The sequence below is a fragment of the Carcharhinus amblyrhynchos genome, chromosome 9, assembly GCF_965287045.1.
Source record: "Carcharhinus amblyrhynchos chromosome 9, sCarAmb.v2.hapA, whole genome shotgun sequence".
In the NCBI taxonomy this organism is placed as follows: domain Eukaryota; kingdom Metazoa; phylum Chordata; class Chondrichthyes; order Carcharhiniformes; family Carcharhinidae; genus Carcharhinus; species Carcharhinus amblyrhynchos.
This window is the reverse complement of record NC_137332.1, coordinates 40,235,980-40,254,357: the sequence shown is the minus strand read 5'-3', so window position 1 is coordinate 40,254,357 and position 18,378 is coordinate 40,235,980. Positions and strand designations below refer to the sequence as shown.

The 18,378-nt window shown below is 42.3% G+C and overlaps 1 protein-coding gene across 1 annotated transcript in view; it reads left to right on the top strand.

Moving 5' to 3' along the window:
• slc5a9 (solute carrier family 5 member 9) overlaps positions 1–18,378 on the top strand; it is a 59,442-nt gene that overhangs the window by 24,815 nt on the left and 16,249 nt on the right. The window contains exons 7-10 of the mRNA XM_080195505.1: positions 9,849–10,054; positions 11,492–11,627; positions 11,986–12,093; positions 14,845–14,995. Of these exons, the coding sequence (XP_080051631.1) occupies positions 9,849–10,054; positions 11,492–11,627; positions 11,986–12,093; positions 14,845–14,995 (601 nt within the window). The remainder of the gene's footprint in view (positions 1–9,848; positions 10,055–11,491; positions 11,628–11,985; positions 12,094–14,844; positions 14,996–18,378) is intronic.

Genomic DNA, 18,378 nt, shown 5'->3' with positions numbered 1-18,378 from the left:
CACGATGCAGTCTCTCATGCACAAGTCCAGGGTTACTTCTATGCCTCATTCAACATTTGGCAAAAGGCGCATTATGGCACCAATCATTGCCTCCTGCAGAACACTAAAATCGGTTGCCCTCTTCTGCTTTATCACTAAACATCCTGCCCAGTATGTGCATTGAGAATTAATCTCACCAACTTCTTCCCCATTCCACTCGCACTGTCCACTATCATACTCCTGTTTCTGCTGACAGATAACAATCACTGCTTTTTCTTTCCCTTTAGAATCTCCACTTACACTTGAACAAGTCCCTTGTCTTTGAACAAATCCTTTGCCGTCCATGAAATCAATTGGATATCCTGGCTTTGATTGAAACTTGGCTCACTGCCAGTGACTCCTTGCCCATGCCAAAGCGTCTCCACTTAATAATGTTTTCTACCATCTGCCTCACCCACTGGCAAACAACAATGTGGCCCTTACTGTAAAGTTGTATCTTGACCTCAAATGTCCTCCACTGGCACATTTAGCCTCCTCTACTCAGCAGTGTGAGGTCAAAAGTAATTTTTAATCTATATTTGTCCATAAACTGTTTAAATTACTGACCCAAAGATTTATGCCAATCCACAATGCTCTATCCTACTACCTCCTGCCCTCAGTATCCTTTGCCTCTCCAACCTACCATAGGATTTTCCAGGCATCGATTCTGTCATTCTTTAACTTTTCTCTGCCTCACCTTGTACCTCGGACCCAATCCCTCTAATCATTGTAAGATTAAGTGCACACTGTTACGTAAATTCCTTCTCTACCCATGACCTGTGATCAAAAAGCACTCATAACTATTGCCATGCAGTAATGGCTAGATCAGTCACCATCTAGGATCCCAGATTCATTTGAAAGTTGTGGATGGACACCAATTCTGGGACTGCTGCTCTTATTTCCATCGCCTCCAATTTTAAGTAGCATGCAATAATGATGAAAGTGGCAAGCCCACACCCTGCACTCCCTACCTGGTCAATTCCATTGCAGTTCCAACCAGCTATGTAAGCACCTCCCAGCGCACCATTTCCCCCCCCCCCGTCAACCTCACACCTGCAATTTTCGAATATGATTCTCTATGACCTATGGTTTATGGCCCTACAGAGGAGTCATGAACTATATTCTGGATTTAAGAACCTTTGAGGTCTTACCCAGGCCTACCAGGCCCCCTTCCTTGCCAAACCATTGCCAATTTATTTCCTCACCCGACCCTTATAGCCTTCATGTCTACTCAATGTCAACTCATGTCCTACCAATCCCCAGTGACCCCTCCCACCATCTAAGCCAACCCATGGTCCTTTCACACCCACTTACTCAGTGAGCACTCTGTACAGAAGCCCATAGTAACAATGGTATGTATGAAATTGCTTAGAAAAAATGCACGCATTAACAATTCTTTGAAAAAATCTGATTTTCCTACAACCTGACAAAAATCATAGAAACCCTACGGTGCAGAAAGAGGCCATCTGGCCCATCAAGCCTGCGCCGACCACAATCCCACCCAGACCCTATCCCCACACATCTATCCACTCATCATAGGACTCATCAAGGTGAGGCAGAGAAGGGGCAATTTTAGCATGGCGAATTAACCTAACTCACACATCTTTGGACTGTGGGAGGAAACCGGAGCACCCGGAGGAAACGCACACAGATATAAAGAGAATGTGCAAACTCCACACAGACAGTGACCCAAGCCAGGAACTGAACCCAGGTCCCTGGAGCTGTGAAGCAACAGTGCTAACCACTGTGCTACCGTGCCGCCCAGTGTCAAACAAGCAGATCATTGGAGTTTCAAAGACAGAAACTTTAAACAATTCAAATCTCTTACTCTTCTGTAAATAAATATTTGGACATTAACAACATAGATCACAGCAAAAAAAAACTTACATCCATTTGAAGATTCAACCAAATAAAGTCAACAGTTCTGTTTGTCCAACCATCCCATCTCAGCCAAATAGTATTCGGTTGCCCATAATAGGCAAAGTACGCACCATACTCAATCAGACTGTGCATATAAAATCCATATGTCTACTGTTAGATGTGATTCCACCATTTTGGAGCATTTTTTTCAACAATCCTGAGTGCGCTAAAAGTTACACAAATAATCATTTTAGAGAAACCAGTCAAGCTTGTAAAATGGCACATTTATGTTGCTAGAGGTGCTGTACATTCATACGCAGGGACTCTTTCTCTGCAAACAATAAGAAAATGTTCAAGCCTTACGCTTTATTTGAATTACCTGGAGCCTGAGCACTGTGTAGTTTCCTATTGCTCTCCCCATTGCAACATCTCAACTAATCACAATTGACTTCCCAACCTTTTGCTCCTGCAACATAAAATGTTGTGATCATTTAAAATTTGGAATTCTTATATTTATCCTGATGACAGAAAGCTTTGGCAACATTTCTGTCTTTTCAGCAGTTCAAGATTTTAACTTGTGGCAGGGTGGCACAGTGGTTAGCACTACTGCTTCAGAGCGCCAGATTTGATTCCCAGCTTGAATCACTGTCAGTGCAGCGTCTGCACATTCTCCCCATGTTTGTGTGGATTTCCTCCAGGTGCTCTGGTTTCTTCCCACAGTCCGAAAGACGTGCTTGTTAGGTGCATTGACCATGTTAAATTCTCCATCAGTGGAGCCGAACAGGTGCTCGAGTTAGGGGATTTTCACAATAACTTCATTGCAGCATTGATGTAAGCCCACTTGTGTCACTAATAAATTAACTTTAGTTTTAAAATTTTAAACTTCTCTCCTTGTCTGCGTGCATTTCCTCCAGGTGTTCCAATTTCCTCCCACAAGATGTGCAGGTTAGGTGGATTGGCCATGCTAAATTGCCCCTTAGTATCCCAAGATGTGCAGGTTAAGAGGATTAGCAGGATAAATGTGTGGAGTTACAGGGATAGGGCAGTGGGTGGGCCTGGGTAAGATAATCTGTCGGAAAGTCAATGCAGACTCAATGGGCTGAATGGTTTCCTTCTGCACTGTAGGGATTCAGTGATTAACTGCAAAATATAAACTAAATATAATGATTTCTGGAAAGCCAATTATCTAAACTGCATGACATTTATAAGAACAATGCTTTTCCATAATTACTTCAAGTACCACAGAAGTGTTGATCCCACAGATTGCATCAGTTTCTTTGAAAAGAAGCCAAGGTCAACAATACCCTGTTGGAAGTTTCCTTACAGAGTACTGATGTTCATTTTCTCAAACACGAAACAAGAATTTCAAACCAAACAGTTGTTTTCTGAGTCTATCATACTGAAACATGCAGCTGATTCCACTGGAGGGCAGAAACACGGCATGTGTGGTATCTCAACTGTATATTAAGTTACAGTTGAATATGTAACTTAAGAGGAAGCTTAAAATTTCTTCCAACTCTAATGTTGTTTCCCTTTTTCTCAAGGTGTTTCCTCTTGTTGGGATTTGAATCCACTTGCAATGATCACCTTCCAATGAATTCTCCCACCCCTGCCCAGATGGCCATTCCTCATGTTTGAGATTGGCATGAGGTCTGGATTCCCCTTTTTGTTGGCTAGGTAGTTGGGGGAGGTGAGGAGGGAGTAGGAATTCTACCTGCCACAGTGACTTCACTGTAACCCATTTGTCATTCAAGGTGGAGATTGGATTGGGATTTTAAAGGGAATTAGTGGGGTAAATATGTGGGGTTACAACAAAAAGGGCCTGGGTGGGATGCTCTGTCAGAGAGTTGGTGCAGACTTGATGGGCCAAATGGCCTTCTTCTGCACAGTAGGGATTCTATAATTCTATGCAGACTTGGCTCCTGACAGAAACCCCATTACCAAAAGGGAGTCTGCTAACACCAGCATGGAAAACCCTGACGACACTGCAGCAATACCATTGAAAGAACAACTTGAAGAGATCAACAATATTAGGCTTTAACTTTGTCTGAGACAGAGATCTCAGGAGAATGAAACTGATGAATACCAAAAGCGCAAAACATGTTTACAACTGCCTTTTTGCCATGCTCACTCTCTTTCCACTGAGTTCACAGAATAGTGTTCCAAATTTCTTATGGAGATTTGTTTCCTTGACTCACTGTTGCTTTTGCTTGGTTTAAAATTAAGAATTGTGGCAATACTTTCCAAGTCAATGGAAAATAACTGTCATGGTGGAAAAGTCCACCGCTGATACACCACAGGTATATTTCATTGGCAGATTTAGACAGATTTCATCCTGAAGAAAAAGCAACAGGATGGACTAATTGGATAATTCTTTCAAATAGATATGATGGGCTGACTGGCCTCACTCTTTGTTGTAAGATTCAAATATGGAAGGAGAAGAGGCCACTATAAGGTATGTCCACTACCTGAGGGACCACTGACCTGAGATCCTTTTCCCAAAGGTCCAGGGTCAGCAGAGACAGCAGCTAATAAATGGAAGTTAGGGAGCTTACTGCATGCTGATTTGCCACTAACAGCCGTTGAAGAAGGGATGGACAACTAACATCTCAATAGCGATAGAAAGAGTTAACATGAATTTGGAGTGGGTTGAATTCAGTGATAGCCTTATCTCCAGATTGTTATGGAACTCTCCTGCTAAATTTTGTGTCGGAGAGCAGATGAAATTGCAAACTGTACACTCTTTAATAATAGGGTAGGAATTGGGGATTCACAGCCAGGCCTGCACAGACATAAACTGTGCAGCAGAGGTCACTGGTTAACAAACACAGTGGAGACTGGCGGTTGAACCAGGGATTTTGTATTTCATATGATTTGACACAACTCTGGATTAGGTCACTGGAAAAGCTTATCCTCTTGAATTTTAAAAGCAGAAAGCAAGTTAAGCATGTACAAATTTCAGTTAGTATTTGAAGCAGCAAGTGTTTGAAGCTACCTTCTGTGTTCAAGATGGAGACAGTCTTGAAATTTTTTGTATATTTTAATTTCCTCACTTTTTACTTTTGTTACAATTCTAGAAACATAGAAACATTACAGCACAGTACAGGCCCTTCGGCCCTCAATGTTGTGCCGAACTATGTCCAATCCCAAGATCAAGCCATCCCCTCCCTATAATTCTGGAGTGCTCCATGTAAAAGTGCCCATCCAATAACTGTTTGAAAGTTCCTAAAGTGTCCGACTCCACTATCACAGTAGGCAGTCTATTCCACACCCCAACCACTCTCTGAGTGAAGAATCTACCTCGGACATCCCTCCTATATCTCCCACCATGAACCTTATATTTATGCCCCCTAGTAACAGCTACATCCACCTGAGGAAATAGTCTCTGCACATCCACTCTATCAGTCCCTCTCATCATCTTATAAACCTCTATTAAGTCTCCTCTCATCCTCCTCCGCTCCAAAGAGAAAAGCCCCAGCTCCCTCAACCTTTCCTCATAATACTTACCCTCCAAACCAGGTAGCATCCTGGTAAATCTCCTCTGCATTCTCTTCAATGCTTCCACATCCTTCTTATAGTGAGGTGACCAGAATGGAACACAATATTCAAAATGTGGTCTCACCAACATCCGGTATAGTTGCAGCAATTCTGTGAAAATTTTCCTTTCATTTTTGTTTTCTTACCTGCAACTGTATGATGGCTGTGGTGAAGAAGGCAGGCACTTGATCAATGGCCCTATGCCAGTAGTAATCCCATTGAAAGGAATTAAATGTATTTGGTACTTTAGCAGCCTCCAACCCTTTAAAACAGTTATCTTCACTGATCTATATTAGTTCCAACTCTCCTCCCAACTCAAGCTTAACATTCTCATCCTTGTGTTTAAATCTCTCTACGGCCTTGCTTTCTTTTCCTATCTATATAACCGTCCCTGGTTTTACAAAGATTTCCTTCATATTATTAATTCCTCTGACTGCAGCCTCTCATGCATCCTCTCCTCCCTATACCCTACCATGGGTGAAGGTGCTATTAATCACCTAGGTCCCTCACTCTGACATTCTAGTTCTAAATCTCTCTGCAACTCCGTTTCCTCAAGACACTCCTGTACAATGCACCTCTTCAACTTTCATACTAGAAGAGATTTCATAGTGGGAAATTTACCAACTCAGTGAACCCGACCTTTAAAATTGAGCGCCTGCCAATGGAATTAGTGATTTGTATTTGGGGGTCGGGGTCTGAAAAGCAAGTTTCGGAGAGGGCGACCCTGGAATGAATGCACAAGTTGCCAGTCGTGGAAGTGGGCTGGACTCAAGACCTGCCTCTGTGCTCTCTCATTGAGTTGAAATAAATAGAAAATAACAATAAATAAAAGCATCCCTCCAACCCTAACTCCCTACACACTCCATATACCCCATCCATCCCAAATCATGCCCCTCAACTCCATGTCCTATGTCCCTCATGTCAATTTCATGCCCCTCAACTCCATGGATTCCATATACCCAATGCCAACTTGGTGCCCCTCGACCCAACCCTATCAGTCAACATGGCTTTGTGAGTAGAAAATCATGTCTCACAAATTTGATTAAGTTTTTTGAAGAGCTAACCAAGAAGGTAGATGAGGGCAATGGAATTGCTGTTGTCTCTATGGACTTTAGCAAGGCCTTTGACAATAGAACATAGAACATTACAGTGCAGTACAGGCCGTTTGGCCCTCGATGTTGCACCGACCAGTGGAACCAATCTAATGACCCTCTAACCTAAACTATTCCAACGTTATCCATATGCCTATCCACTGACCATTTGAACGCCCTTAAAGTTGGCAGGTCCACTACTGCTGCAGGCAGGGCATTCCACGCCCTTACTACCTCTGAGTAAAGAACCTAGCTCTGACATCCATCCTAAATTTATCACTCCTCAATTTAAAGTTATGTCTCCTCGTGTTAGCTGTCACCATCCGAGGAAAAAGGCTTTCACTGTCCACCCTATCTAATCCTCTGATCATCTTGTATGCCTCAATTAAGTCACCTCTTAACCTTCTCTCTAACAAAAAGTTAGAACGAGGTACCTCATGGTAGGTTGTTGCATAAAGTTAAATCTCACATGATCCAAGGTGGGGTAGCTAAATGCATACAAAATTGGCTTCTTGACAGAAGCCAGAGGGTGGTTGTAGAGGGTTATTTTTCAAAATGGAGGCCTGTGACCAGCGGTATACCTCAGGGATCAGTGCTGGATCCACTGTTATTTGTCATTTATATTAATGATTTAGATAAGAATATAGGAGGCATGGTTAGTAAGTTTGCAGATGACACCAAGATTGGTGGCATAGTGGACAGTGAAGAAAGTTATCTCCGATTGCAATGGGATCTTGATCAATTGGCCCAGTGAGCTAATGAATGGCAGATTTTAGATAAATAAGAACATAAGAACATAAGAAATAGGAGCAGGAGTAGGCCATCTAGCCCTTCGAGCCTGCCCCGCCATTCAATAAGATCATGGCTGATCTGTTGTGGCTCAGTTCCACTTTCCCGCCCTCTCCCCATAACCCTTAATCCCCTCTCTTATCAAGAACCCATCAACCCGCTTCTTAAAAATATTTAGCGAGGCAGCCTCCACCACTTCAACGGGCAGAGAATTCCAGAGATTCACCACCCTTTGAGTGAAGAAGTTCCTCCTCAACTCCGTTCTAAACCGCCTCCCCTTTATCTTGAGGCTGTGCCCCCTAGTCCTACTGTCTTTTTTGAGCGGGAAGAGTCTCTCCACCTCTATCCTATCCATCCCATTCATCATCTTATACGTCTCAATGAGATCTCCCCTCATTCTTCTAAACTCTAACGAGTACAAGCCTAGTTTATTCAGCCTCTCCTTTGAACCAGGACAGGACTTACTCAGTTAATGGTAGGGAGTTGGAAAGAGTTACAGAACAAAGAGATCTAGGGGTACATGTTCATAGCTCCTTGAAAGTGGAGTCACAGGTGGACAGAGTAGTGAAGCAGACATTTGGCATGCTTGGTTTCATCAGTCAGAACATTGAATACAGGAGTTGGAATGTCTTGTTGAAGTTGTACAAGACATTGGTAAGGCCACACTTGGAATACTGTGTGCCATTCTGGTCACCCTATTATAGAAAAGATATTATTAAACTAGAAAGAGTGCAGAAAAGATTTACTAGGAGGCTACCAAGACTTGATGAATTGAGTTATAAGGAGAAGCTGGATAGACTGGGATTTTTTTTCTCTGGAGCGTAGAAGGCTGAGGGTGATCTTATAGAGGTCTACAAAATAATGAGGAGCATAGATCAGCTAGATAGTCAATATCTTTTCCTAAAAGTAGGGGAGTCTAAAACTAGAGGGCATAGGTTTAAAATGAGAGGGGAGGGATACATAAGAACATAAGAAATAGGAGCAGGAGTAGGCCATCTAGCCCTTCGAGCCTGCCCCGCCATTCAATATGATCATGGCTGATCTGTCGTGGCTCAGTTCCACTTTCCCGCTTTCTCCCCATGACCCTGAATTCCCTTGTCTATCAAAAACCTATCTACCCATGACTTAAATATATTTAGCGAGGTAGCCTCCACCACTTCAACGGGCAGAGAATTCCAGAGATTCACCACCCTTTGAGTGAAGAAGTTTCTCCTCAACTCTGATCTAAACTGCCCCCCCCTTACCTTGAGGGTGTGCCCTCTAGTTCTGCTATCCTTTCTAAGCGGGAAGAACCTCTCTACCTCTACCCTATCCATCCCCTTCATTATCTTATACATCTCTATAAGTTCCCCCTCATCCTTCTAAACTCCAACGAGTACAGACCCAGTCTATTCAGTCTCTCTTCACAGGCCAACCCCCTCATCTCCGGTATCAGCCTAGTGAACCTCCTCTGCACTCCCTCCAATGCCAATATATCCTTCCACAAGTGCGGTGACCAAAACTGCACACAGTACTCCAGCTGCGGCCTCACCAGTACTCTGTACAGTTGCAGCAAGACCTCCCTACTTTTATATTCAATCCCCTTCGCTATAAAGGCCAACATTCCATTCGCCGTACAAAAGTGTCCACAGAGGCAATTTTTTCACAGAGGGTGGTGAGTGTCTGGAAGAAGCTGCCAGAGGTAGTACTAGAGGCAGGTATAATTTTGTCTTTTAAAAAGCATTTAGACGGTTACATGGGTAAGATGGGTATAGAGGGATATACCCATGCGAGCAATTGGAAATAGTTTAGGGATTTTAAGAAAGTGGGTGGGCACGGACAGGCTGGGTCAAAGTGCCTTGTTCCATGACCTTGTGACCCTATGACTCTAACCCTATTGCTCCCATATCTACATGCTAACTTAGTGCCTGTCCGGGCTCTCCATACATCACCCTTTGCCCTTACTCCTCCATGCCAACTCACCGAGTATCCTTGCGTAGTCCCTTGGCAACTTTCACCCTTTTAAGGCAGTTTTGACATTTGGACAGCTTTGACAGTTGGGCAGATTTTTTTACAGTTTATTGATTGCTGCTCAGTTCTTTGACAGCTTGACAGTTCCAATGAGTTTGATCGTAAAATGTGCCGAATGATAGTCAGTCTTAACAATCCCATAGTATACCTTACTTCTCCCAAAGATGTCCCAACACCCCACCCAAGTACCTGGGTGATTGCCACTAGAATTGGCAGAGGGAAAATGTGAAGAAGCAACGTTTATCTTCAAGTGAATGAACTGTATTAAATACTGATAAACAATTAATAAGCAACCACAGTTTGATCCCTGAAAACCATGGCTGATTTTTACACAGGGTATATGGGAAATTATATTTTTTGAACTGAAGGTCATGCAGTTTATTTCTACATGAGGTTGATTTTTACACGTGTATATGATATTACAGATATTAAGAATCATTCTCTTTTCATGTAATCTTAATGTATGTTTCAGGTGAATCGCATGAATGAACTGTAAAAGTCTTCTTGGCATGTGTAACTAAGAGTAATCTTTTTTTAATTTAGGTTTTAGCAAAGTTGGTTGGTACCCAGGCCTGGTGGAGAAGTATTTTCAAGCAATTCCCAATGTCACTGTGCCAAACACTACATGTCACCTTCCACGTCCTGATGCTTTTAACATGTTTCGACATCCAGTCACTGGTGATCTTCCTTGGCCTGGGCTCATATTTGGTCTCTCAGTACTTGCCACATGGTGCTGGTGCACTGACCAGGTAACCACGTCAGCCTGAAGATGTTCACATGGAAAATGTGACAACAGTTGCTACTTGATCTCCATACGACTGGATTTCTGGCAATTATTCTAGAAACTAATTGCACATTTTTTTAAATTATGGACTTCCTAAAACTATTTTCTTATCATTTCTGATTTTCTAACTACTTCTGAAGTTTATTTTTCTAGTTACAGTCACTCATTGGCACTGGGCAGCTCGATGGCACAGTGGTCAGCATCGTTCCCTCGCAGCGTCATGGACCTGGCTTGGGTCACTGTCTGTGCGGAGTCCATACATTCTCCCCATGTCTGTGTGGGTTTTCTCCTGCTGCTCCAGTTTTCTCCCAGAGTCCGAAAGATGTGCGGGTTAGGTGCATTGGCCATGCTAAATTCTCCCTCCGTGTACCTGAACAGGCACCGGAGTGTGGCGACTAGGGGATTTTCACCGCAATTTCATTGCAGTGTTAATGTAAGCCTACTTGTGACTAATAAATAAACTTTAACTACTTTAACTCATTACCATGTGTCCATTCATAACACACTGACAAGGAATTCCCATGTTAGTGAGCGCATAAGGACTTGTTTAAGTTTGAAGGGGCACAATACTGGTTGTGGAGTTGGAGCATGTAGTAAACAGACCAAGATTCTACATCGCATTGATCTTCACAAAACTGTTCAACTGAAATAAAGTCGCTATTGGTGCAGAGCTCAGAATATCCCCAATCTAACCAGACTCTCCTAAACAGTCTAATTGTTATATTGGAATATATTGTTGTGGTAATAGCAGATGAATGAATCTCTGAATGAATTTGCAGTACATTCCTCTGTTACTTTAACAAGCATGTATTAGCAGTGGTAAGCATTTTCCCACTGTTATTATCAACAGTAATTGCTAGCCTTCTGGCACTGAAATTAAGCTGCGGGATGCTAAGGTGCAAATGTTTACTTTGAGCATCTGACATTTCCTCTTTATACCTCAGTGGAAATGCTAACCCATTTAAAATAACAACCTCTAACAACAGAGGAACTCCAAACAAAGCCAAAAGAGTTAATATGTTACTATTTCATAGTGTAAATTTAGGGTTCCATTATTTCATTGTTTACCGTGTCTAACCTCAGGATTGTCATCGAAATGAATCTTTCTAACTGCCAATTCTATTAGATTTTTGACCTCTACGTCAATTGATTGTGCCTCCATTGAACTGCTCTGAAGAATGCTATGTTAAAAATGCCAGCAGCAAAATTGGTGGGATGCCCTGCTTGGCCTGCCATTGTAGCTGGCATCTGACTGCCCAATGATTGTCCATTTTCAGCTATCAGTTGAACATCATTCCTACTATAATAAATACTGCTCGCTATTGTTGTTACTGGAGTTTTAATGAGATGATAACTTTCAGACATCTTTTGAAATATATTTGTAATTGCCTCTTTTAAATAGGTAATAGTACAGAGATCTCTTTCGGCAAGAAATCTTTCCCATGCTAAAGGAGGATCCATTTTTGGAGGTTACTTGAAGATGTTGCCTATGTTTTTTATTGTTTGGCCAGGCATGATTAGCAGAGCATTGTTTCCAAGTGCGTATAAAACTCATCTGAATTTAGTTTTAAACCATAATTCAAGCAAATTCAAATTGTAACACTTGCTTTGCATAGAAAAATCAATTAAATGTTTAAATGTGGCATCTATGTAACTGATCTACATCAGTAAAGAGATAGAGAGATGAATAACAAGTGCTTTCATTTGATCCATTAAAGAGTGACAGTCCTATTCAGTAAGTTCTGTGAAATTGCATATCTTCAGGTGTATGACAAACTCACAACACAAATAGGATGAGCATATTATTTATGTTCTGAATTGTTTTTAAGAGTTAAATGATACATTTAGTGAATTGTACAATTACTGTTCTTATAAATTTAATTTGAACATCTCCAGATGAAGTGGCCTGTGTGGATCCTATTATCTGTGATTCCATTTGTGGAGCCAGAGTAGGATGTTCAAACATTGCATACCCCAAACTGGTAATGGAACTTATGCCTGTAGGTAAGAATATGCATTTACTATATTTTAGTTCTAGACATTCATATTTATGAACATTGAGCCTATTCTTTACTCCCTTGTCCACTGCCTCATGTACATTATCATTTACTGGGTCCATTGTTATGGTTCAAATCAGAAATATCCAAAATGTTGTATGGAGCTTGCCTGAATCATGAGTTTTGGCTAGGATAAGCACCATAGATATCACTTCAGGTAGATTCAAATGAACCACTAGGGAGCTTTTGTCAAACAAAGTTTATTTAAGAATATAGTTAACATGTATAGTAAGAAAATTAGTAAGAACCTTTATCAAATACAACCAAGAGACCAAAACAACCACTATAATGGATAACCCTTAACAAATATATCTGATGTGTTCCAATCAAAATCAAAACCTTCCACAGACAAAACCTTTTAAACAAGTTTAACACAGCAAAAACTAATGCTCATGTGATACTGGAAATTGAGTCCTTTGGTTGAAGTCTGCAGTCCGCTTGATACATCAGAACAGTTTGAAGATGAAACAATTTATCAGAACCCCAGGAAGAGACTCTTTGGTCAAACCACCAACTGTAGAATCTTTATTGCAGGAAGATAAGACCTTTCTTTCAGATAACCAGCAGAATTTCCAAAGCAACAGGGAGAGCAAAAACTTTTTTTAAGTCCCTTCTAAAACTAAACTGTGATGCAGAACTGAAAATGAAAGCATTTCTGCCATCCGACCTGCCAACCAGTTTGTTTTCCTCCTAACAAGGTAGAGTCATAAAAAAAATCCTAAAATATAAACAAACAACTCCCATCCAAGTCACTCAAGGAAAAATAAAAAGGCATCTGGTAGCCTGCCTGGCGACAACAATGACATTAGCTGAGGCTGAGAGCTAAAAAATCATAGAAACATAGAAGATAGGAGGAGAAGGCCCTTTGAGCCTGCTCCACCATTCATCACAATCATGGCTGATTGTCCAACTCAGTAGCTGAATCCTGCTTCCTCCCCATAATCTTTAATCCCATTCACTCCAAGTGCTACATTTAGCCACGTCTTGAATACATTCAATGTTTTGACATCATTTGGTAAAGAATCATTTTGGTGATGAATTCCATATACTCACCACTCTTTGGGTGAAGAAATGTCTCCCTGCTTCCGTCCTTAATGTTCCATCCTAAATCCTCGGACTTAAATCATGATTTTTTTAAAAAACCTTTCTTAAAGCTACACTAACGTCATACTATTCACAAGCAAATTTGTCTAAATTGTCAACTATTGTTATTCATTCATAGTTAAATTATTTCTTATCACATTTCTAAAACTTGTTTTTTTCCACCTACTATTTGATCACAAGGTGAGCAAGGTGCCTATTTTCTAGCAGAGATCAGGCAGGCAAACCACTTAGCCTAGCTCACTGTTAGTCTACTGGGACAGAATGATTTATCTTCCTTCTTTTTCCATAGATGGAGCTGTCTTGCCTTCAATCAGGCCCTTTCATTCACTGTAGAACTTAGAAAATCATCACATTCCAGATGAGAGGAATTTATTTTATTTGAAAATTTCAGTAGGATTCATTAATTTTCTGAAAATGTCAAAATCAAGGACCCATGCCCTAAATGACCAAAATCAAAGATTCATTATTGTGAATTTAACTCCCCCTGACTTGCAGAAATATGTTTAACCAAGTAGTAAAGTGAAGCTGGAAAATATCTCTCTCTATTCCTCCCTCAGCTATTTCAATGTGTTTCCTTTTGGGTGGCTAAGGTACCCATTGTGTAAGCCGATTCAAAAAGGGACCTTATACATTTCTGCCAATAGGTGGTGCACTTTCAGATTTGAGAGCCATCCACGTTCTCGGAGTTTGCATTGACCAGAAATTTAACTGGACCAGCCATATAAATACACTGGTTACAAGGGTAGGTCAGAGTCTGGGAATTATGCAGGCACTAACTGCTTCGATTCCCATGGTGGATGGGGCAGTTAAATTCCAGCCTGTATGTTTTTAAGAAGGAGTTAGATATACTTCTTGGGGCAAAAGAGATTAGTGGACATTGGGGGAAAGCAGGAACAGGTTATTGAGTTGGATGATTAGCCACAATCATAATGAATGGCAGAGCAGTCTTGAAGGGCCAAATGGCTGCCTCCTGCTCCTGTTTTCCTATGTTAATGTTCTAGACTGTCACATTGCTGACTTTTGGGTTCATTAGTAACAACCACAATCGCCTGCATGGAGTCTTAGTCACAACAGTAATTGTATGATTTAATCCCTTACGCTTCTTTGAAGTTGCTGAAAAAGATTATAATTGGGACAGCATGGTGGGGTGGGGTAGCACAGTGGTTAGCATTATTGCCTCACAACGCCAGAGATCTGGGTTCTATTCCCGGCTTGGGTCACTATCTGTGTGAAGTCTGCATATTCTCCCCAGGTCTGCGTGGGTTTTCTCCAATGCTCTGGTTTCCTCCCGCAGTCCGAAAGACATGCTGGTTAGGTATATAGGGTGTGCTAAATTCTCACTCAGTGTATCCGAACAGATGCCGAACTGTGGTGACCCAGGGGATTTTCACGGTAACTTCATTGCAATGTTTATGTAAGCCTACGTATGACACTAATAAATAAGCTTGAAACTTGAATTGTTATTAATTTACATTATCTAAATTTATGAGTTTCATCAGAAGTTTTAGATGTTGGCTTCCATTTCCCTCTCTGCACACCAAAAAATAATTGATTGTAAATATGATTGCTTTTGTTTCCTTTGTTTTTGAGCCAGGCATGAGGGGGCTGATGATAGCAGTAATGATGGCTGCTTTAATGAGTTCACTCACCTCAATCTTTAACAGCAGCAGCACACTCTTCACCATTGATATCTGGCAGCGAATCCGCAGAGACGCCACCGAATTGGAGCTGATGATTGTTGGCAGGTAACCTCACATTTCAGTAAGAAATGACAAGAAAATAAAACACAGCAGAATATTAATATGAATCACCAACTTAACACACTGCTGGATGTTCATGTGTTTTGTTTTTCTACTGGCTTTGAATTAGGTAGCCATGCTTCTGCTAAGACCAAGGGGGGCATCAGTACCATGATCAACATGGACATAGAGTCATAGAGGTTTACAACATGGAAACAGGCCCTTCGGCCCAACTTGTCCATGCCTCCCTTTTTTTTAAACCCCTAAGCTAGTCCCAATTGCCCGCATTCGGCCCATATTCTTTTATACTCATTTTACCCATGTGACTGTCTAAATTCTTTTTAAAAGACAAAATTGTACCTGCCTCTACTATTACCTCTGGCAGCTTGTTCCAGACACTCACCATCTTTTGTGTGAAAAAATTGTGCCTCTGGACACGTTTGTATCTGTCCCCTCCCACCTTAAACCTATGCCCCCTAGATTTAGACTCCCCTATCTTTGGGAAAAAATATCCGCAGCTGGAGTACTGTGTGCAGTTTTGGTCGCTGCGCTTGTGGAAGGAAATATTGGCCTTGGAGGGAGTGCAGAGAAGGTTCACTAGGCTGATACCGGAGATGAGGGGGTTGGCCTATGAAGAGAGACTGAATAGACTGGGTCTGTACTCGGAGATTAGAAGGCTGAGGGGGGAATCTTATAGAGGCGTATAAGATAATGAAGGGGATAGATAGGGTAGAGGTAGAGAGATTCTTCCCGCTTAGAAAGGATAGTAGGACTAGAGGGCACAGCCTCAAGGTAAGGGGGAGGGGGGAGCAGTTTAGAACGGTGTTGAGGAGGGTGAATCTCTGGAATTCTCTGCCCATTGAAGTGGTGGAGGTTACCTCGCTGAATATATTTAAGTCACGGGCAGTTAGGTTTCTGATAGGCAAGGGAATTAAGGGTTATGGGGAGCAGGCGGGAAAGTGGAACTGATCCACTTTAGATCAGCCATGATCTTATTGAATGGCGGGGCAGGCTCGAAGGGCTAGATGGCCTACTCCTGCTCCTATTTCTTATGTTCTTATATTGACTATCTAGCTGATCTATGCCCCTCATTATTTAATAGGCCTCTATAAGATCACCCCTCAGCCTTCTACGCTCCAGAGAAAAAAGTTCCAGTCTATCAAGTCTCTCCTTATAGCTCAAACCATCCAGTCCCAGTAGCATCCCAGTAAATCTTTTCTGCACCCTTCCTAGTTTAATAATATCCTTTCTATAATAGGGTGACCAGAACTGTACACAGTATTCCAAATGTGGCCGTACCAATATCTTGTACAACTTCAACAAGATGTCCCATCCTGTTTTCAATGTTCTGACCAATGAAACCAAGCATGCTGAATGCCTTCTTCACCATTCTGTCCACCTGTGACTCCACTTTCAAGGAACTATGAACCTGAACCCCTAGATCTCTTTGTTCTGTAACTCTCCCCAACGCCCTACCATTAACTAAGTCCTGCCCTGGTTCACCCTATCAAAATGCATCACCTCGCATTTATCTAAATTAAATTCCATCTGCCATTCATCAGCCCACTAGCCCAATTGTTCAAGATCCCGTTGCAATTGGAAATGTGTGGAAAGGCGCCAAGGACTGTTTCAGGAACAAAACTGACATTGTATATTGGTCAGACATTATAGAAACCATCAGATTTTCCAGCAAAGGTATGCCAAGTGGTCTTGCTGCAAGCAGAGCCAATGTTCTCATTCATCCTCATTTATTCCTATTCATCGGCTAAAAGAGATTTGAAAACTTCATGTTGGCAAACATTAATTACTAGAGTCTCCTCTTTCTGATGACAGATGTGCTTTGCAAAATGTGGGCATAGGATGTGAAAAACACACCAAGAAATGATCCTATTAAAGGCAAAATACTGCGGATGCTGAAACCTGAAACAAAAACAGAAAATGCCGAAAAATCTCAGCAGATCTGACAGCATCTGTGGAGAGAGAATAGGGTCAGCATTTTGAGTCTAGATGCCCCTTCGTCAGAGCTATCCTGTTCTATTAACCTGCCTTCCAAAGCCCAGCTGAGCAGAGGGGAAGATATTGGATGTAATTTTACCACCACTTTATGCCCATTTTGCAGCAGGAAAATGCCATAAAATCAGGCATAAAGCAGCTAGCAAGATTGATGCCAGTTTTCGCAACCTGTGCAATCTTATGACACCCTGAATTCTGGCGCAGTCACCTTCTCGCTAGAAATGGGCGAGAGGCTGATTTGTTTATTGAAATCAAGCTTTGTGTGTTTTTTTCGCGAGCCCGATGCTCAATTGCCTGGTCTCACATGCCTTTTTGGTCTCGCCAGGAGACGTTCCCCATGAATGGGGAATAGTTAGTTGCGTTGGCCTCACCAGTAGAACTGGAGGCAGTTAAGATCACCCAGGGAAGCCAAATGCAAGGCAGGGGTGCCCCTTCGGCAGTGCCAGCCTGGCAGTGGCACCCGGGCAAGCCAGCCTGGTTACCTGGGCAATGACCATAGGGCAGTGCCAAAGGGTGAGGCCAATGTAGGTGGAGCCTGTGGGGGAGGGCCCTGCTGTCACTCTGCATATAATTGGTGGGAGAGGATGGCAGGACTGCAATTGGTAGGGTAGGGTGGTGGGGCCATGATGGATGGGGGAGGGAGGGCGTCTGCGATCAGCGGGGGAAGGAGGGGTCCGTGATCAGGCTGGGCGCCGGGGCCTCAAATGGACTGGGTGGCAGGAGCATGACGGGGCCTGCATCTCGGTCCTGGGGCCCCCTCAATTACAGGGGATGGGGAGCTAGTTCAGTTTTCCTGCAATAGCTGGGGCCTGTTAGCTCTCTGTCTGTACATTAGACTCCTGTTACTGTTAATGTGCATGTACAACATTAGAGGTCTGCACATGCGCAATACCTCCCTCTACAGGCTGTCTGGTGAATTAAGCTCCGCCCACAGCTAGAAACTGACGAGTCCATCTTTTTAGAGACAGAGTGCATAAGACTGGGCATGAAAATTCACCCAAAAAACGGATCCAGAACTCTCCCATTTTCAGATTTGCTGGACACTTGGAAAATGTCTTATAAAATTTTACCCCGTCGAGCCTCAATGTCTGATGCAAGGACACCGGGGTGACAGTGCAGCATAGAGTTTGAATGTATGCAGGAATAATAATGGATAGTAATGCCCTGAAATTTGGCTTCAATTTCTTGTAGACATGTTGCAGTACTGACCTAAAGCATGGTGCTGTGGAGAGACAAAGTGAGAACCCACCTTGCAAGCAATTCATGCAAAAACCATTAAAACAGAGGAGAAGTGATGGGCTGTGTGTTCACAATTTTTTGTTCCATTGTGACAATCCCTTTTAATTATCCCAATGCTCTTGAAAATTGACTTTACT